This window comes from Solea senegalensis, unplaced genomic scaffold (genome assembly GCF_019176455.1).
Source record: "Solea senegalensis isolate Sse05_10M unplaced genomic scaffold, IFAPA_SoseM_1 scf7180000012785, whole genome shotgun sequence".
In the NCBI taxonomy this organism is placed as follows: Eukaryota; Metazoa; Chordata; class Actinopteri; order Pleuronectiformes; family Soleidae; genus Solea; species Solea senegalensis.
The window spans coordinates 4006-25218 of NW_025320695.1; the positions used below are offsets into that span (position 1 = coordinate 4006).

General features: G+C 45.3%; 1 protein-coding gene and 1 long non-coding RNA gene across 2 annotated transcripts; both read right to left on the reverse strand.

Annotated features, from left to right (window-relative positions):
• Positions 1-2473: 2473 nt before the first annotated feature.
• LOC122760004 lies at positions 2474-19497 on the reverse strand. Its single transcript, XM_044015049.1, has 17 exons — positions 19438-19497; positions 19079-19327; positions 14326-14457; positions 11374-11494; positions 11105-11285; positions 10658-10953; positions 10371-10543; positions 10012-10260; positions 9775-9906; positions 6823-6943; positions 6554-6734; positions 6108-6403; positions 5821-5993; positions 5462-5710; positions 5235-5356; positions 2777-2817; positions 2474-2511 (listed from the first exon to the last, which is right to left on the reverse strand). Exons 1-17 carry the CDS (start codon positions 19495-19497, stop codon positions 2474-2476), a joined length of 2814 nt encoding a protein of 937 aa, XP_043870984.1.
• Positions 19498-19966: 469 nt separating this feature from the next.
• On the reverse strand, positions 19967-20500 carry LOC122760005. Its single transcript, XR_006358319.1, has 3 exons — positions 20407-20500; positions 20138-20318; positions 19967-20001 (listed from the first exon to the last, which is right to left on the reverse strand). It is a non-coding gene; the product is annotated as an uncharacterized LOC122760005 (long non-coding RNA).
• Positions 20501-21213: the final 713 nt, after the last annotated feature.

Consider the following 21213-nt stretch of genomic DNA (forward strand, 5'->3'; position numbering starts at 1 on the left):
GCAAGAGGAGAGGGAAAATGAGCTCACACAGCCCGAAAACCCAGCACAGCTCTCATGCAGGATGCTGCAAGTGGTGGACACAGCAGAATGGAGGACACAGCAGGAAAACGACCCCGATCTACAGCCGGTGTTACAGTGGCTCGAGGTCGGAAAGAGGCCAACATGGAGTGACATCACGGGGCTCTCCATCGCTGCTAAGGGTCTGTGGGCTAAGTTTGAAGCACTTCGGCTGAAAGAAGGCGTGCTGCAGCGGGCGTGGCGGGACCCTTCCATGGGAGAGGAGAGGTGGCAAGTTGTGGTTCCAAGAGCGCTGAGGACAGCTGTGCTGGAGAGTTGCCATGGGGGCGCAGGTGCAGGACACTTCGGTGTTACTAAGACCCTACGGCGTCTGCGCCAGAGTTACTACTGGGGCCTGCAGCTAAGGGACGTAGAGGATTTCTGCCGCAGCTGCGACGCCTGCTCCTCTCACAAAGGGCCCCTGGACCAGTCACGTGCACAGCTCCAGCAACAACCAGCAGGCGCACCGATGGAAAGGGTTGCTGTGGACATCATGGGCCCCTTTCCCTGCTCAGAGCGGGGAAATCGTTATGTTTTAGCAGCAATGGACTATTTCACCAAGTGGCCAGAAGCTTATGCCATTCCAGACCAGGAGGCGGAGACGGTGGCGGATGCCTTGGTGGAGGGGATGTTCAGCCGGTTTGGCACTGCAGGTACAATACACAGTGACCAGGGCAGAAACTTCGAGTCTCGTGTGTTTGCTGCCATGTGCGAACGCCTGGACATGCACAAAACCCGCACCACCCCACTGCATCCCCAGAGCGACGGCCTTGTGGAGCGATTTAATCGGACCCTGGGCCAGCAGCTAGCCATCCTGACGGCCGAGCACCAGCGTGACTGGGACGTCCACCTGCCCCTCATCCTGCTGGCCTACCGCTCTGCTGTACAGGACTCCACCGCCTGCACGCCTGCACTGCTGATGTTGGGCAGAGAGCTGCGGACACCTGCGGAGCTTGCCTTTGGGGTACCACCGGAGGCACCAGATGCAGTACCTGGGCCGGACTACGCCAGGAAATTGCAGGTCTGGATGGAGACAGCGCACATCTTTGCCAGAGACCAGCTTGCAAAGGCAGGTATGCGTCAAAAGCGGAACTATGACGTCACCACAAAAGGGAGGCATTTTAGCGCTGGTGAACTGGTGTGGGTTTACAGCCCAAAAAGAAAGAAGGGACGGTGCCCCAAATTGGACAGTAAATGGTTGGGGCCCTGCAGAGTGTTAGAGAGGGTGGGGGAAGTGGTCTATCGTGTGCAGTTACCACCTAGAGGCAGAAGAGTGGTCCTGCATAGGGACAGACTGGCACCTTACAGAGGACATTCTCTTCCTGCCTTTTCAGAGGGACGGCCACCGCCCCCTCCTGCTCCGGAGGTCATGAGCCCACAGAATGAACTGTCTTCTTCCCTGGGTAGCTCAACTCCCCAGTCTGTGGGTTTCCCTGGCCCCTCTGCCAGTCCTAGACGGCCTAGGAGGCAACGTCAGTTACCCCCGCGCTTCCGGGACTTTCTTGTTCCCTCGGGGACGAGGAACTAACTGTTGGGGGGGCTGTGTAACAATCCTGAAAGGCATGTGTTAGTTGCACGATTAATTTTCCGATGTGTGTGTTGACAGAAGTGCTGTTACTGTTTCTTTAAGAGATTCCATGTTTGGCGCATGCGCAGAGTCGGTGTTGTCGGAGACTCATGAAGTGTGTTTATGTTCTGAGCGGCGTGGGTTGCGGCCGAAAACATCAACCCCTGTTCATGTCTGCGTTGGCACGTTAAATAAACAGTCTTCTTGTTCAAAGAGAAACGTCTGCTGCCTACTGTGTGTGCGCAGACGTTACAATATTATACCCAACTATAGATATCTACTTAATAAATAATTCATAGCTTCCTATTAAATAAATAAATAATTATTACATATGATACAAAGCTGCCTGTAAAAACATTTGGACATAATAAATACATAAATAAATAAATAAATAATTCATATTGCTCTAATAAATAAATAAATAAATAAATACCCATTGGATTGGGACTCAGGATGGTCCGTCCCCAAGAAGGGTTATGGACGGAGGTGCGATATGGGAGGAGAAAAAGGAGCCCATACGCTCGCACTGCTACCCACACAAAAAGTGTGAGGTACTTTGAGGTTGCTGGTCCTCGGTCTTGGGAGAGGGGGCGGGACGCTGTTCGGGGGAAGGACCGTGCTTTTCCTGCTCAGGTGGGAGACAGGCTCTGCTTCCTTCACCTAACCCTTACCCTAACCCTTACCCTAGGCCAAATTAAGGGGAAAGTAATAGGTGAAAGACAAAAAGAAGGATTAATGAAGGCAATATTGGAAAGGACGAAAGCAGAGGTCAAAGGTCAGAGGGCAATTATGCCAGGGGAAGGAAGAAAGGGAGAAAGGGAAGAGGAGAAAGCCCTAATTAATCTGATTCTAAGCATAGTTCCCGCCCTGCATCCAGAGGGGCGTGTCTAGAGGGACAGGGGAGAGTATATAAGGAGCTGATTCTCAGTCTCCAGCTTGTGGGTCCTCGCCTGAGGAAGGGCAATTCAGCCCGAAACGTCGCGACAGAGGCCCACGTATGAGCTCGTTTATTTTTTTAGTTTGTTATTTTTGGGGATTAAACATAATTGGACACTGGGAAAGAAAAAAAGATATCAAAATATACAATAAACACAAAAAAGTGTTATTGTCATAAAAATACCAAATACTCACCTCTATACTTACCACACTTACCTGGGAAATCCTGGAAAGACCTACCTGGGACTATTTGGAACCTGAAAGGGAAATAACATCATGATTACGTAAAAGGCCAATTCTAGGCTACGTAATTTTCTCGAGGGCAATGACCTTGTTTCGGAGTGCTGGGCAGTGCCAAGGGGCGCGCTCAGACGTGACAGACTCCGGGAAGGGACGGTGTCGATGAGAGTGCACTGACTCCTCCCTCTCTGGGGGGGATGTCCTCCTTTTCCCCAACCTAACCCTTACCCTAACCCTTACCCTAACCACTTAGATGCCCCGCCTAAACCTAAAACCCAATCTTGGACTAATTTGTGTCACGATCCCACTCTCCCCACCGCTACTATCCTTATTGTTTGTTATCTTCCTCTGTGCTGCTCTCTCCCCTCTCTGCAGGAGGCGTGGCTGACCTACTTCCACTGACGACGCTGGTGATCAGCAACACCTGCGGCAGCTCATCCTCACCTGCTCCTGATGAGCAATCAGAAGCCTTCTTAAGCCTTTGCTGTCTCAGTCACCAGCGTCAGATTGTTTTACGCTTTTAGTGGTAACGTCCATGACTTCTGCTGTAACTTTTGAAACTCTGACTCCTGGAATACTCACAACCGCTGTTGTTCTGCGTTAGGTCGCCACGTCTCCTCCTTCCCCGAGAGTTCCGGATTTACCACGACACATCTCGGCCGTGGAAACTCCCCCTGTCTCGATCCTCCATCGTGAGGCTGCTCCTGCCAGTATCCCCCCACTCACTGTTTCTCACCCTGGGCTCTCGCCATTTCCCGGCACAGCTGCATCGGCAATAAAAACCCTGTTAAAACTGTAATCTGTCTTCTCTGCATTTTCGGGTCCTCTACATAGTCAAACCGCTCTCATTTGAGAGCTTAACAATTTGGCCCCTTTCTAATCTAAACTTGACCCTAATCTATTCTACTCCCCTTAATTAAGATACCTAATATCCTAGATCCTGCCTGAAAAACGTCCTGAACCCCATTGCCCCCAAAGAGGAGAGTGAGACCAATTAAGGGGAAGTTAATAGGTGAAGGCAAAAAGGATAAATGAAGGCAATACTGGAAAGGACGAAAGCAGAGGTCAAAGGTCAGAGGGCAATTATGCCAAGGGAAGGCAGAAAGGGAGAAAGAGAGGAGGAGAAAGCCTTAATTGATCTCATAAGCATTGTGCCCGCCCTGCATCCAGAAGGGCGTGTCTAAAGGGAGAGGGGAAAGTACTTAAGGAGCTGCATCTCAGTCTCCAGCTTGTGGGTCCTCGCCTGAGGAAGGGCAATTCAGCCCGAAACGTCGCGACAGAGGCCCACACATGAGCTCTTTTGTTTTTTTAGTTTTTTATTTTCGGGGGAATAAACACAAATACACAATAATCACAAAACAGTGTTATTGTCATACAAAAAATACGTAGTACTCACCCATATACTTACCCTACTTACCTGGGAAATCCTGGAAAGACCTACCTGGGACCTCATTGGGTAATGACCATTGTTTCGGAGTGCTGGGCAGTGCCAAGGGGCGCGCCCAGACGTGGCGGGCTCCGGGAAGGGACGGTGGCGTTGAGAGTGGATCTCCAGGATTTGCCCAAGTGCCACCAACTACTCTGGGCATCATAAATTGACCCAAGGCCCCCGAATCTCAAGGATTTACACAAGTGATACTAAGCTCCTCAGGGTGAGGTTATGCGGGCACTGGTGGGTCTTACCAACCTTTTCAGATGAAGACTTTTCGTCTGACGCGTTGGTTATCAAATAATGTGCACATACACCTGGAAACAAGGAAATGAGGGAAGGGTTTGTGTTTTCAGGGCATTTTGGTTAGTGTGATCTTAGAGCCTCTGAGAAAATCCAGAGGCTGTGATATCACACATGCTGTAAGCCTCCACGTCACGGCAGTGCCCATGTGGAGGTAAAAAAAATAAGATCAAATAAAAAGTTGAACCAAAACAAAAAAGTAAAACAAAATAAAAACTACAACAGAAACAAGAAAAATAAAAACAAGAAACAAAACAAAAAATACAACAAAATAAAAAATTATTATTTTTTTTTCGTTTTTTTGTTTCAAACACACTCACAGGCAGGAGTCACTCATGTCCTCCGGGCCCTGAAAGGATATTTTTTTCTTGGGCTGAAGCCAAGCCTCACTTTTATTTTTTTTACAAGGAGCTGAGAAGGAGAGGGCCCATACTTCCGTGGGGTAAGCTTCAAAACAAAGAAAAAGGTACACATGAGCCTAGTGAACTTGGACTGTGGTGTGATAGCAATTGCAAGGTTTTATTTTAACTTACCTTCGGATCCATCTCCTCCTCAGCAGTGTCGTGCGTGGAGGTGGATGGCTCAGAGGTGGAGGTGGAGGTGGCGGGCACAGAGGTGGAGGGCACAGAGGTGGAGGACACAGTGGAAGCAGATGAGGGAGCATGTGTTCCTCTTCTCAGTGACATGCACACAAAGAGGTACCTCATCTGCTTCGCTCGGGTCAAGGTGTTGTGGAGGGAGTAGAAGCGTTCCTGTGTCCTAACATCATGGCACATGAACGTTGCCACATACTGGCGTACCTCTGAATCGTTGGATTCGAAATTCTAGAGAAAAGAAAATGAGGCATTAATGAACAAGTTTCAGTGAGACGAACACAACTGACAGGCCACAAATTGACCAAATCCTCATCATGTGTTTTTGACACCTACATAGGTAGCCACCGCCGACCTGATGTCCATGAGGGTGGGCGATCCCCTCAAGCCCATCTCTTTCCAGGCCTTCCGGAAATACTTGACCAGATCCTTGGCCTCGCCGCGGCCAAGGGCGGAGAAAAAGTAATGGTTTGTGGGGACCGCCCGCTGTCGGAGGCGGAGCCACTCGGTGCACCACCCATATTCTTCACTTGTTAGATAAATCTGCGCCACGCCAAATTTTCTAACAGTTTTGTGCTCCATTACCTGCAGGAGACAAAGTATGACACCGCCAATTTGTAAGTGTGGTACATGAACAAAAATTGACGTCCAAGTGTTGGGAAAAGTTTTCGGAATGAGATTAAAATGATACTTACATTCACCAGGTAGCCCGCCCTTTTGTCTCCCACGGCGTCCTTGACCTCTTTTACTTTCATTTTCGTGAGCACTCCTGACCTGTGGCCATATATAAACGAAAGGTAGGCCGCCAGGTAGCCAAAGAACCTGTAGCGGGTCCTGGGGTCTCTGGCTGGCGCCTTTCTCATGTCCTCTGTAATTAGAGTAAGAGAGAGAAGAGAACCCGTAGACATGCACACTTAAAGCTTTTAGGCTCTGACAAAAAGTGTGTGAGAGAGAAAGAGAGAGAGAGGCAATACAGACTCACCAAGCAATTCAGGCATTTTCGCCCTGGCCAAGGCCTGACACTGGGCCAGGTCCTCCTTGGACACCAGCCGCTGCTGCTTGTCCTGTTTAACAAGCGACTGGTGTCCAAGGAGTTTCCTCCCAAGGTCTCTGTACACCTTTCTCAATTCCCTCACGAGGACATTGACCTGGGAGGTTTTAAGGCGGCAGTGCTTGGGCGGCGTGTCCCTCAGGTGTTCCAGGAACGAGATGGCCTGGCCCACATACAGCGCAACTGTCGTTGGGGCCAGGCCAACATTGCGCAGGAGAGCAGGGTAACTGTAGAAAGAAGACCAGTCTGGATTTAGTTTCAGTCACATCTTTCCAATACTTCATCTTCATCATCATCATCATCATCATCATCATCAAACCTAAGCAAAAGACTTACAAAGAAGGAACATGCTTATCCTCCATGCATTCACTACTTACAACTTCAGGAGGGGGACGTTGAACAAAAATGTCCAGTCGCAGAGCGTCAGGGAAGGGCAGCCGAGGCAAAGATACTTTATGAAAACCTTTGCCCGGCTGACCTTCGTCTGTGCATTCTCCTTCATTTTTGTTGTACCCTCGGGACAGTAGGTGTACTCGGCATATTCCTCCATGTATGCATCTGAAAAGATGAAACACACATGACGATGAATGTAGCGAGAAAACACTCAACACACACCTGCACACATACACAATGTGTTAAGTCTTACTCATGGAGGTGCCAAACTCAATGGCCCGAATTAACGAGCCCCTGCTTCGGCCAGAGAAATAGGGCCGCATAGCACGGAACAGTTTATGTTGTTCACGTGTCCAACGTGACTGCTCACTCTCCTGGAAAAGCAAAACAAAACATCAATAATTCAATTCAATTCAATTTTATTTGTATAGTCCAGGTTTCCCTGAACCAGCTCTAACTATAAGCTTTATCAAAAAGGAAAGTTTTAAGTTTAACTTTAAATACAGAGAGAGTGTCCGCCTCCCGAACTATCATTGGAAGCTGGTTCCACAGTAGAGGAGCCTGGTAACTAAAGGCTCTGCCTCCCATTCTACTCTTACAGACTCTGGGAACCACAAGTAAACCTGTATTTTGTGACCTAAGTGGTCTCTTAGGGTGATAGGGTAAGACCAGGTCTTTCAGGTATGAAGGGGCATGACCATTTAGTGCTTTGTACGTGAGGAGGAGGATTTTAAATTTTATTCTAAACTGTACGGGGAGCCAGTGTAGAGAAGCGAACACTGGAGTTATATGGTCTCTCTTTCTAGTTCCTGTCAGAACTCGTGCTGCAGCATTTTGAATTAACTGAAGGATTCTGACAGACTTGTTAGAACATCCTGCTAATAAGGAGTTACAGTAATCTAATCTAGATGTAACAAAAGCATGAACTAGTTTTTCAGCATCCTGTAAAGACAGAATGTTTCTAATTTTCATAATGTTCCGCAGGTGGAAGAAGGCTGTTCTGGAAATTAGTTTTATGTGTGAATCAAAAGGCATTTCCTGGTCAAAAGTAACTCCAAGGTTCCTCACAGTGGAACTGGAAGCCAGGGTGATGTCATCTAAAGTGACAATGTGGGCAGAAAGTTTTTCTCTGAGGTGTTTAGGGCCGAGTATAATGACCTCAGTTTTATCTGAGTTTAAAAGTAGAAAGTTACAGGTCATCCAGGACTTAATGTCTCTGAGACATTCCTGGAGTTGAACAACCTGATTTATTTCATCCGGCCTCATCGATAGATATAGCTGTGTGTCATCTGCATAACAATGAAAGTGTATGTTATGCTTTCTAATAATGTTCCCTAGAGGAAGCATATATAAGGTAAAAAGTATAGGCCCAAGCACTGAGCCTTGTGGAACTCCACAATTAACTTTTGTTTGTAGTGAGGCTTTATCATTAACGTGAACGAACTGGAATCTATCAGATAAGTATGATTTAAACCAGCAGAGGGCGGCACCTGTGATACCAAGAGTCTGCTCCAATCTCTGCAGTAGAATATCATGATCAGTGGTGTCAAATGCAGCACTAAGATCTAACAGGACAAGTAAAGAAACTAGACCATTATCTGACGCCAAGAGAAGATCATTACTAACTTTAACTAGTGCTGTTTCTGTGCTATGGTTTAATCTAAAACCTGACTGAAAATCTTCAAACAGGCCATTAATGCGCAGATATTCACATAATTGATTGGCAACTGCCTTTTCTAAGATTTTAGAGACAAAGGGAAGATTAGATATAGGTCGGTGATTAGCTAAAATATCTGGGTCAAGGGTTGCAATAACTGCTACTTTAAACGTTTGGGGCACATATCCAGTTAATAAGGATAGATTAATTTGAGTTAATATAGAGTTGTTAATTAAAGGAAACACATCTTTAAACAGTTTGGTGGGGATAGGATCTAACTGACAGGTTGATGGCTTAGACGATGAAACTAATGATGTTAACTCAGGGAGATCTATAGGGGAGAAACTGTCTAACTGTGCACCTGGTGCTTCTAAAGCTCTTGTGCTAGAAGATGAGTCAGTCCCAATATGAGGGAGGAGATGATCCATTTTTTCTCTAATTGATGTTATTTTATTCACAAAGACGTTGATAAAGTCATCACTGCTCAGTGTTAAAGGAATAGATGGTTCAGTGGAGCTGTGGCTCTGTGTCAGCCTGGCTACAGTGCTGAAAAGAAATCTATGATTATTCTTATTTTCTTCAATTAGAGAAGAATAATAGGCAACTCTAGCTTTGTGTAGGGCTTTTTTGTAAGCTACAAAACCATCTTTCCAGGCTATATGAAGTTCCTCTAGGTTACTGGAACGCCATTTTCTTTCTAATCTACGTAACGTCTGTTTAAGAGCACGAGTATTGGAGTTAAACCATGGTCCTCGTCTCATCTGATTCACCACTTTCTTTTTCAGAGGGGCAACACGATCTAATGTAGTACGCAGTGAGGCTGCTGTACTATCAACAAGGTTATCTATGAGGGCGGGAGTAAAATCACAAAAGGTACCTTCAGATGTACTGACATATGGCACCGAGTTAAATAAAGGTTGCACTGTCTCTTTGAATGTATTCATATTATTATCAGACAGTACAGACAGTGCAGGTGAACGATAAACTGTGACTATCATAATTGGTTTCTGTGATTTACAACTAGGATGAGATAGATTAAGAATAAGGCTTTCGAATGATGAATATCCTGGTTTGGGCTTGGGATTGATTAATAATAGGGTAAGGGTAACACACAGTCACTCAGTCAACAAAAATAAAAAATAGACACACTGAACCTTTTTTTTTTCTTTTTTTTTTTTAAACACACTCATGTCCTCCGGGCCCTGGAGGGATATTTCTTTCTTGGGCTGAAGCCAAGCCTCACTTTTATTTTTTTTAACCAGGATCTGTGAGGGAGAGGGCCCATACTTCCGTGGGGTAAGCTTCAAAACAAAGAAAAGGTACACATGAGCTTAGTGAACTTGGACTGTGGTGTGATAGCAATTGTAAGGTTTTATTTTAACTTACCTTCGGATCCATCTCCTCCTCAGCAGTGTTGTGCGTGGAGATGGCGGGCACAGAGGTGGAGGGCGTGGAGGTGGAGGGCTCAGAGGTGGAGGGCACAGAGGTGGAGGACACAGTGGAAGCAGATGAGGGAGCATGTGTTCCTCTTCTCAGTGACATGCACACAAAGAGCTCCCTCATCTGCTTCGCTCGGGTCAAGGTGTTGTGGAGGGAGTAGAAGCGCTCCTGTGTCCGAACATCATGGCACATGAATGTTGCCACATGCTGGCGCACCTCTGAATCGTTGGATTCGAAATTCTAGAGAAAAGAAAATGAGGCATTAATGAACAAGTTTCAGTGTGACGAACACAACTGACAGGCCACAAATTGAGCAAATCCTCATCATGTTTTTTTGACACCTACATAGGTCGCCACCGCCGACCTGACGTCCATGAGCGTGGGCGATCCCCCCAAGCCCATCTCTTTCCAGGCCTTCCTGAAATATTTAACAAGATCCTTGGCCTCGCCGCGGCCAAGGGCGGAGAAAAAGTAGGGGTTGGTGGGGACTGCCCGCTGTCGGAGGCGGAGCCACTCGCTGCACCACCCATACTCTTCACTTGTGAGGTAGATCTGAGCCACACCAAATTTGCGTACCGTCTTGTGCTCCATTACCTGCAGGAGACAAAGTATGACACCGCCAATTTGTAAGTGTGGTACATGAACAAAAATTGACGTCCAAGTGTTGGGAAAAGTTTTCGGAATGAGATTAAAATGATACATACATTCACCAGGTAGCCCGCCCTTTTGTCTCCCACGGCGTCCTTGACCTCTTTTACTTTCATTTTCGTGAGCACTCCTGACCTGTGGCCATATATAAACGAAAGGTAGGCCGCCAGGTAGCCAAAGAACCTGTAGCGGGTCCTGGGGTCTCTGGCTGGCGCCTTTCTCATGTCCTCTGTAATTAGAGTAAGAGAGAGAAGAGAACCCGTAGACATGCAAACTTAAAGCTTTTAGGCTCTGACAAAAAGTGTGTGAGAGAGAAAGAGAGAGAGAGGCAATACAGACTCACCAAGCAATTCAGGCATTTTCGCCCTGGCCAAGGCCTGACACTGGGCCAGGTCCTCCTTGGACACCAGCCGCTGCTGCTTGTCCTGTTTAACAAGCGACTGGTGTCCAAGGAGTTTCCTCCCAAGGTCTCTGTACACCTTTCTCAATTCCCTCACGAGGACATTGACCTGGGAGGTTTTAAGGCGGCAGTGCTTGGGCGGCGTGTCCCTCAGGTGTTCCAGGAACGAGATGGCCTGGCCCACATACAGCGCAACTGTCGTTGGGGCCAGGCCAACATTGCGCAGGAGAGCAGGGTAACTGTAGAAAGAAGACCAGTCTGGATTTAGTTTCAGTCACATCTTTCCAATACTTCATCTTCATCATCATCATCATCATCATCATCATCAAAACCTAAGCAAAAGACTTACAAAGAAGGAACATGCTTATCCTCCATGCATTCACTACTTACAACTTCAGGAGGGGGACGTTGAACAAAAATGTCCAGTCGCAGAGCGTCAGGGAAGGGCAGCCGAGGCAAAGATACTTTATGAAAACCTTTGCCCGGCTGACCTTCGTCTGTGCATTCTCCTTCATTTTTGTTGTACCCTCGGGACAGTAGGTGTACTCGGCATATTCCTCCATGTATGCATCTGAAAAGATGAAACACACATGACGATGAATGTAGCGAGAAAACACTCAACACACACCTGCACACATACACAATGTGTTAAGTCTTACTCATGGAGGTGCCAAACTCAATGGCCCGAATTAACGAGCCCCTGCTTCGGCCAGAGAAATAGGGCCGCATAGCACGGAACAGTTTATGTTGTTCACGTGTCCAACGTGACTGCTCACTCTCCTGGAAAAGCAAAACAAAACATCAATAATTCAATTCAATTCAATTTTATTTGTATAGTCCAGGTTTCCCTGAACCAGCTCTAACTATAAGCTTTATCAAAAAGGAAAGTTTTAAGTTTAACTTTAAATACAGAGAGAGTGTCCGCCTCCCGAACTATCATTGGAAGCTGGTTCCACAGTAGAGGAGCCTGGTAACTAAAGGCTCTGCCTCCCATTCTACTCTTACAGACTCTGGGAACCACAAGTAAACCTGTATTTTGTGACCTAAGTGGTCTCTTAGGGTGATAGGGTAAGACCAGGTCTTTCAGGTATGAAGGGGCATGACCATTTAGTGCTTTGTACGTGAGGAGGAGGATTTTAAATTTTATTCTAAACTGTACGGGGAGCCAGTGTAGAGAAGCTAACACTGGAGTTATATGGTCTCTCTTTCTAGTTCCTGTCAGAACTCGTGCTGCAGCATTTTGAATTAACTGAAGGATTCTGACAGACTTGTTAGAACATCCTGCTAATAAGGAGTTACAGTAATCTAATCTAGATGTAACAAAAGCATGAACTAGTTTTTCAGCATCCTGTAAAGACAGAATGTTTCTAATTTTCATAATGTTCCGCAGGTGGAAGAAGGCTGTTCTGGAAATTAGTTTTATGTGTGAATCAAAAGGCATTTCCTGGTCAAAAGTAACTCCAAGGTTCCTCACAGTGGAACTGGAAGCCAGGGTGATGTCATCTAAAGTGACAATGTGGGCAGAAAGTTTTTCTCTGAGGTGTTTAGGGCCGAGTATAATGACCTCAGTTTTATCTGAGTTTAAAAGTAGAAAGTTACAGGTCATCCAGGACTTAATGTCTCTGAGACATTCCTGGAGTTGAACAACCTGATTTATTTCATCCGGCCTCATCGATAGATATAGCTGTGTGTCATCTGCATAACAATGAAAGTGTATGTTATGCTTTCTAATAATGTTCCCTAGAGGAAGCATATATAAGGTAAAAAGTATAGGCCCAAGCACTGAGCCTTGTGGAACTCCACAATTAACTTTTGTTTGTAGTGAGGCTTTATCATTAACGTGAACAAACTGGAATCTATCAGATAAGTATGATTTAAACCAGCAGAGGGCGGCACCTGTGATACCAAGAGTCTGCTCCAATCTCTGCAGTAGAATATCATGATCAGTGGTGTCAAATGCAGCACTAAGATCTAACAGGACAAGTAAAGAAACTAGACCATTATCTGACGCCAAGAGAAGATCATTACTAACTTTAACTAGTGCTGTTTCTGTGCTATGGTTTAATCTAAAACCTGACTGAAAATCTTCAAACAGGCCATTAATGCGCAGATATTCACATAATTGATTGGCAACTGCCTTTTCTAAGATTTTAGAGACAAAGGGAAGATTAGATATAGGTCGGTGATTAGCTAAAATATCTGGGTCAAGGGTTGCAATAACTGCTACTTTAAACGTTTGGGGCACATATCCAGTTAATAAGGATAGATTAATTTGAGTTAATATAGAGTTGTTAATTAAAGGAAACACATCTTTAAACAGTTTGGTGGGGATAGGATCTAACTGACAGGTTGATGGCTTAGACGATGAAACTAATGATGTTAACTCAGGGAGATCTATAGGGGAGAAACTGTCTAACTGTGCACCTGGTGCTTCTAAAGCTCTTGTACTAGAAGATGAGTCAGTCCCAATATGAGGGAGGAGATGATCCATTTTTTCTCTAATTGATGTTATTTTATTCACAAAGACGTTCATAAAGTCATCACTGCTCAGTGTTAAAGGAATAGATGGTTCAGTGGAGCTGTGGCTCTGTGTCAGCCTGGCTACAGTGCTGAAAAGAAATCTATGATTATTCTTATTTTCTTCAATTAGAGAAGAATAATAGGCAACTCTAGCTTTGTGTAGGGCTTTTTTGTAAGCTACAAAACCATCTTTCCAGGCTATATGAAGTTCCTCTAGGTTACTGGAACGCCATTTTCTTTCTAATCTACGTAACGTCTGTTTAAGAGCACGAGTATTGGAGTTAAACCATGGTCCTCGTCTCATCTGATTCACCACTTTCTTTTTCAGAGGGGCAACACGATCTAATGTAGTACGCAGTGAGGCTGCTGTACTATCAACAAGGTTATCTATGAGGGCGGGAGTAAAATCACAAAAGGTACCTTCAGATGTACTGACATATGGCACCGAGTTAAATAAAGGTTGCACTGTCTCTTTGAATGTATTCATATTATTATCAGACAGTACAGACAGTGCAGGTGAACGATAAACTGTGACTATCATAATTGGTTTCTGTGATTTACAACTAGGATGAGATAGATTAAGAATAAGGCTTTCGAACGATGAATATCCTGGTTTGGGCTTGGGATTGATTAATAATAGGGTAAGGGTAACACACAGTCACTCAGTCAACAAAAATAAAAAATAGACACACTGAACCTTTTTTTTTTCTTTTTTTTTTTTAAACACACTCATGTCCTCCGGGCCCTGGAGGGATATTTCTTTCTTGGGCTGAAGCCAAGCCTCACTTTTATTTTTTTTAACCAGGATCTGTGAGGGAGAGGGCCCATACTTCCGTGGGGTAAGCTTCAAAACAAAGAAAAGGTACACATGAGCTTAGTGAACTTGGACTGTGGTGTGATAGCAATTGTAAGGTTTTATTTTAACTTACCTTCGGATCCATCTCCTCCTCAGCAGTGTTGTGCGTGGAGATGGCGGGCACAGAGGTGGAGGGCGTGGAGGTGGAGGGCTCAGAGGTGGAGGGCACAGAGGTGGAGGACACAGTGGAAGCAGATGAGGGAGCATGTGTTCCTCTTCTCAGTGACATGCACACAAAGAGCTCCCTCATCTGCTTCGCTCGGGTCAAGGTGTTGTGGAGGGAGTAGAAGCGCTCCTGTGTCCGAACATCATGGCACATGAATGTTGCCACATGCTGGCGCACCTCTGAATCGTTGGATTCGAAATTCTAGAGAAAAGAAAATGAGGCATTAATGAACAAGTTTCAGTGTGACGAACACAACTGACAGGCCACAAATTGAGCAAATCCTCATCATGTTTTTTTGACACCTACATAGGTCGCCACCGCCGACCTGACGTCCATGAGCGTGGGCGATCCCCCCAAGCCCATCTCTTTCCAGGCCTTCCTGAAATATTTAACAAGATCCTTGGCCTCGCCGCGGCCAAGGGCGGAGAAAAAGTAGGGGTTGGTGGGGACTGCCCGCTGTCGGAGGCGGAGCCACTCGCTGCACCACCCATACTCTTCACTTGTGAGGTAGATCTGAGCCACACCAAATTTGCGTACCGTCTTGTGCTCCATTACCTGCAGGAGACAAAGTATGACACCGCCAATTTGTAAGTGTGGTACATGAACAAAAATTGACGTCCAAGTGTTGGGAAAAGTTTTCGGAATGAGATTAAAATGATACATACATTCACCAGGTAGCCCGCCCTTTTGTCTCCCACGGCGTCCTTGACCTCTTTTACTTTCATTTTCGTGAGCACTCCTGACCTGTGGCCATATATAAACGAAAGGTAGGCCGCCAGGTAGCCAAAGAACCTGTAGCGGGTCCTGGGGTCTCTGGCTGGCGCCTTTCTCATGTCCTCTGTAATTAGAGTAAGAGAGAGAAGAGAACCCGTAGACATGCAAACTTAAAGCTTTTAGGCTCTGACAAAAAGTGTGTGAGAGAGAAAGAGAGAGAGAGGCAATACAGACTCACCAAGCAATTCAGGCATTTTCGCCCTGGCCAAGGCCTGACACTGGGCCAGGTCCTCCTTGGACACCAGCCGCTGCTGCTTGTCCTGTTTAACAAGCGACTGGTGTCCAAGGAGTTTCCTCCCAAGGTCTCTGTACACCTTTCTCAATTCCCTCACGAGGACATTGACCTGGGAGGTTTCAAGGCGGCAGTGCTTGGGCGGCGTGTCCCTCAGGTGTTCCAGGAACGAGATGGCCTGGCCCACATACAGCGCAACTGTCGTTGGGGCCAGGCCAACATTGCGCAGGAGAGCAGGGTAACTGTAGAAAGAAGACCAGTCTGGATTTAGTTTCAGTCACATCTTTCCAATACTTCATCTTCATCATCATCATCATCATCATCATCAAAACCTAAGCAAAAGACTTACAAAGAAGGAACATGCTTATCCTCCATGCATTCACTACTTACAACTTCAGGAGGGGGACGTTGAACAAAAATGTCCAGTCGCAGAGCGTCAGGGAAGGGCAGCCGAGGCAAAGATACTTTATGAAAACCTTTGCCCGGCTGACCTTCGTCTGTGCATTCTCCTTCATTTTTGTTGTACCCTCGGGACAGTAGGTGTACTCGGCATATTCCTCCATGTATGCATCTGAAAAGATGAAACACACATGACGATGAATGTAGCGAGAAAACACTCAACACACACCTGCACACATACACAATGTGTTAAGTCTTACTCATGGAGGTGCCAAACTCAATGGCCCGAATTAACGAGCCCCTGCTTCGGCCAGAGAAATAGGGCCGCATAGCACGGAACAGTTTATGTTGTTCACGTGTCCAACGTGACTGCTCACTCTCCTGGAAAAGCAAAACAAAACATCAATAATTCAATTCAATTCAATTTTATTTGTATAGTCCAGGTTTCCCTGAACCAGCTCTAACTATAAGCTTTATCAAAAAGGAAAGTTTTAAGTTTAACTTTAAATACAGAGAGAGTGTCCGCCTCCCGAACTATCATTGGAAGCTGGTTCCACAGTAGAGGAGCCTGGTAACTAAAGGCTCTGCCTCCCATTCTACTCTTACAGACTCTGGGAACCACAAGTAAACCTGTATTTTGTGACCTAAGTGGTCTCTTAGGGTGATAGGGTAAGACCAGGTCTTTCAGGTATGAAGGGGCATGACCATTTAGTGCTTTGTACGTGAGGAGGAGGATTTTAAATTTTATTCTAAACTGTACGGGGAGCCAGTGTAGAGAAGCGAACACTGGAGTTATATGGTCTCTCTTTCTAGTTCCTGTCAGAACTCGTGCTGCAGCATTTTGAATTAACTGAAGGATTCTGACAGACTTGTTAGAACATCCTGCTAATAAGGAGTTACAGTAATCTAATCTAGATGTAACAAAAGCATGAACTAGTTTTTCAGCATCCTGTAAAGACAGAATGTTTCTAATTTTCATAATGTTCCGCAGGTGGAAGAAGGCTGTTCTGGAAATTAGTTTTATGTGTGAATCAAAAGGCATTTCCTGGTCAAAAGTAACTCCAAGGTTCCTCACAGTGGAACTGGAAGCCAGGGTGATGTCATCTAAAGTGACAATGTGGGCAGAAAGTTTTTCTCTGAGGTGTTTAGGGCCGAGTATAATGACCTCAGTTTTATCTGAGTTTAAAAGTAGAAAGTTACAGGTCATCCAGGACTTAATGTCTCTGAGACATTCCTGGAGTTGAACAACCTGATTTATTTCATCCGGCCTCATCGATAGATATAGCTGTGTGTCATCTGCATAACAATGAAAGTGTATGTTATGCTTTCTAATAATGTTCCCTAGAGGAAGCATATATAAGGTAAAAAGTATAGGCCCAAGCACTGAGCCTTGTGGAACTCCACAATTAACTTTTGTTTGTAGTGAGGCTTTATCATTAACGTGAACAAACTGGAATCTATCAGATAAGTATGATTTAAACCAGCAGAGGGCAGCACCTGTGATACCAAGAGTCTGCTCCAATCTCTGCAGTAGAATATCATGATCAGTGGTGTCAAATGCAGCACTAAGATCTAACAGGACAAGTAAAGAAACTAGACCATTATCTGACGCCAAGAGAAGATCATTACTAACTTTAACTAGTGCTGTTTCTGTGCTATGGTTTAATCTAAAACCTGACTGAAAATCTTCAAACAGGCCATTAATGCGCAGATATTCACATAATTGATTGGCAACTGCCTTTTCTAAGATTTTAGAGACAAAGGGAAGATTAGATATAGGTCGGTGATTAGCTAAAATATCTGGGTCAAGGGTTGCAATAACTGCTACTTTAAACGTTTGGGGCACATATCCAGTTAATAAGGATAGATTAATTTGAGTTAATATAGAGTTGTTAATTAAAGGAAACACATCTTTAAACAGTTTGGTGGGGATAGGATCTAACTGACAGGTTGATGGCTTAGACGATGAAACTAATGATGTTAACTCAGGGAGATCTATAGGGGAGAAACTGTCTAACTGTGCACCTGGTGCTTCTAAAGCTCTTGTACTAGAAGATGAGTCAGTCCCAATATGAGGGAGGAGATGATCCATTTTTCTCTAATTGATGTTATTTTATTCACAAAGACGTTGATAAAGTCATCACTGCTCAGTGTTAAAGGAATAGATGGTTCAGTGGAGCTGTGGCTCTGTGTCAGCCTGGCTACAGTGCTGAAAAGAAATCTATGATTATTCTTATTTTCTTCAATTAGAGAAGAATAATAGGCAACTCTAGCTTTGTGTAGGGCTTTTTTGTAAGCTACAAAACCATCTTTCCAGGCTATATGAAGTTCCTCTAGGTTACTGGAACGCCATTTTCTTTCTAATCTACGTAACGTCTGTTTAAGAGCACGAGTATTGGAGTTAAACCATGGTGCTCGTCTCATCTGATTCACCACTTTCTTTTTCAGAGGGGCAACACGATCTAATGTAGTACGCAGTGAGGCTGCTGTACTATCAACAAGGTTATCTATGAGGGCGGAGTAAAATCACAAAAGGTACCTTCAGATGTACTGACATATGGCACCAAGTTAAATAAAGGTTGCACTGTCTCTTTGAATGTATTCATATTATTATCAGACAGTACAGACAGTGCAGGTGAACGATAAACTGTGACTATCATAATTGGTTTCTGTGATTTACAACTAGGATGAGATAGATTAAGAATAAGGCTTTCGAATGATGAATATCCTGGTTTGGGCTTGGGATTGATTAATAATAGGGTAAGGGTAACACACAGTCACTCAGTCAACAAAAATAAAAAATAGACACACTGAACCTTTTTTTTTTCTTTTTTTTTTTTAAACACACTCATGTCCTCCGGGCCCTGGAGGGATATTTCTTTCTTGGGCTGAAGCCAAGCCTCACTTTTATTTTTTTTACCAGGATCTGTGAGGGAGAGGGCCCATACTTCCGTGGGGTAAGCTTCAAAACAAAGAAAAGGTACACATGAGCTTAGTGAACTTGGACTGTGGTGTGATAGCAATTGCAAGGTTTTATTTTAACTTACCTTCTGGATCCATCTCCTCCTCTGCAGTGTAGTGCGTGGAGATGGCGGGCACAGAGGTGGAGGGCGTGGAGGTGGAGGACACAGTGGAAGCAGATGAGGGAGCATGTGTTCCTCTTCTCAGTGACATGCACACAAAGAGCTCCCTCATCTGCTTCGCTCGGGTCAAGGTGATGTGGAGGGATTAGAAGCGTTCTTGTGTCCTAACATCACGGCACATGAACGTTGCCACATGCTGGCGTACCTCTGAATCGTTGGATTCAAAATTCTAGAGAAAAGAAAATGAGGCATTAATGAACAAGTTTCAGTGAGACGAACACAACTGACAGTCCACAAATTGACCAAATCCTCATCATGTGTTTTTGACACTTACATAGGTAGCCACCGCCGACCTGATGTCCATGAGGGTGGGCGATCCCCTCAAGCCCATCTCTTTCCAGGCCTTCCGGAAATACTTGACCAGATCCTTGGCCTCGCCGCGGCCAAGGGCGGAGAAAAAGTAATGGTTTGTGGGGACCGCCCGCTGTCGGAGGCGGAGCCACTCGGTGCACCACCCATATTCTTCACTTGTTAGATAAATCTGCGCCACGCCAAATTTTCTAACAGTTTTGTGCTCCATTACCTGCAGGAGACAAAGTATGACACCGCCAATTTGTAAGTGTGGTACATGAACAAAAATTGACGTCCAAGTGTTGGGAAAAGTTTTCGGAATGAGATTAAAATGATACTTACATTCACCAGGTAGCCCGCCCTTTTGTCTCCCACGGCGTCCTTGACCTCTTTTACTTTCATTTTCGTGAGCACTCCTGACCTGTGGCCATAGATACATGAAAGGTAGGCCGCCAGGTAGCCAAAGAACCTGTAGCGGGTCCTGGGGTCTCTGGCTGGCGCCTTTCTCATGTCCTCTGTAATTAGACTAAGAGAGAGAAGAGAACTCTTAGACATGCACACTTAAAGCTTTTAGGCTCTGACAAAAAGTGTGTGAGAGAGAAAGAGAGAGAGAGAGAGAGAGAGGCAATACAGACTCACCAAGCAATTCAGGCATTTTCGCCCTGGCCAAGGCCTGACACTGGGCCAGGTCCTCCTTGGACACCAGCCGCTGCTGCTGCTTGTCCTGTTTAACAAGCGATTGGTGTCCAAGGAGTTTCCTCCCAATGTCTCTGTAAACCTTTCGCAACTCCCTCACGAGGACATTGACCTGGGAACTTTTCAGGCGGGAGTGCTTGGGCGGTGTGTCCCACATACAGCGCAACTGTCGCTGGGGCCAGGCCAACATTGCGCAGGAGAGCAGGGTAACTGTAGAAAGAAGACCAGTCTGGATTTAGTTTCAGTCACATCTTTCCAATACTTCATCATCATCATCATCATCAAACCCTAAGCAAAAGACTTGCAAAGAAGGAACATGCTTATCCTCCATGCATTCACTACTTACAACTTCAGGAGGGGGACGTTGAACAAAAATGTCCAGTCCCAAAGCGTCAGGGAAGGGCAGCCGAGGCAAAGATATTTTACAAAGACCTTGGCCCGGCTGACCTTCGTCTGAGCATTCTCCCTCATTTTTTTCGTTCCCTCGGGGCAGTATGTAAATTGAGCATACTCCTCCATGTATGCATCTGAAATGATGAAACACACATGACGATGAATGTAGCGAGAAAACACTCAACACACACCTGCACACATACACAATGTGTTAACTCTTACTCATGGAGGTGCCAAACTCAATGGCCCGAATTAACGAGCCCCTGCTTCGGCCAGAGAAATATGGCCGCATAGCACGGAACAGTTTATGTTGTTCACGTGTCCAACGTGACTGCTCACTCTCCTGGAAAAGCAAAACAAAACATCAATAATTCAATTCAATTCAATTTTATTTGTATAGTCCAGGTTTCCCTGAACCAGCTCTAACTATAAGCTTTATCAAAAAGGAAAGTTTTAAGTTTAACTTTAAATACAGAGAGAGTGTCCGCCTCCCGAACTATCATTGGAAGCTGGTTCCACAGTAGAGGAGCCTGGTAACTAAAGGCTCTGCCTCCCATTCTACTCTTACAGACTCTGGGAACCACAAGTAAACCTGTATTTTGTGACCTAAGTGGTCTCTTAGGGTGATAGGGTAAGACCAGGTCTTTCAGGTATCAAGGGGCATGACCATTTAGTGCTTTGTACGTGAGGAGGAGGATTTTAAATTTTATTCTAAACTGTACGGGGAGCCAGTGTAGAGAAGCTAACACTGGAGTTATATGGTCTCTCTTTCTAGTTCCTGTCAGAACTCGTGCTGCAGCATTTTGAATGAACTGAAGGGTTCTAACAGACTTGTTAGAACATCCTGCTAATAAGGAGTTACAGTAATCTAATCTAGATTAACAAAAGCATGAACTAGTTTTTCAGCATCCTGTAAAGACAGAATGTTTCTAATTTTCATAATGTTCTGCAGGTGGAAGAAGGCTGTTCTGGAAATTAGTTTTATGTGTGAATCAAATGACATTTCCTGGTCAAAAGTAACTCCAAGGT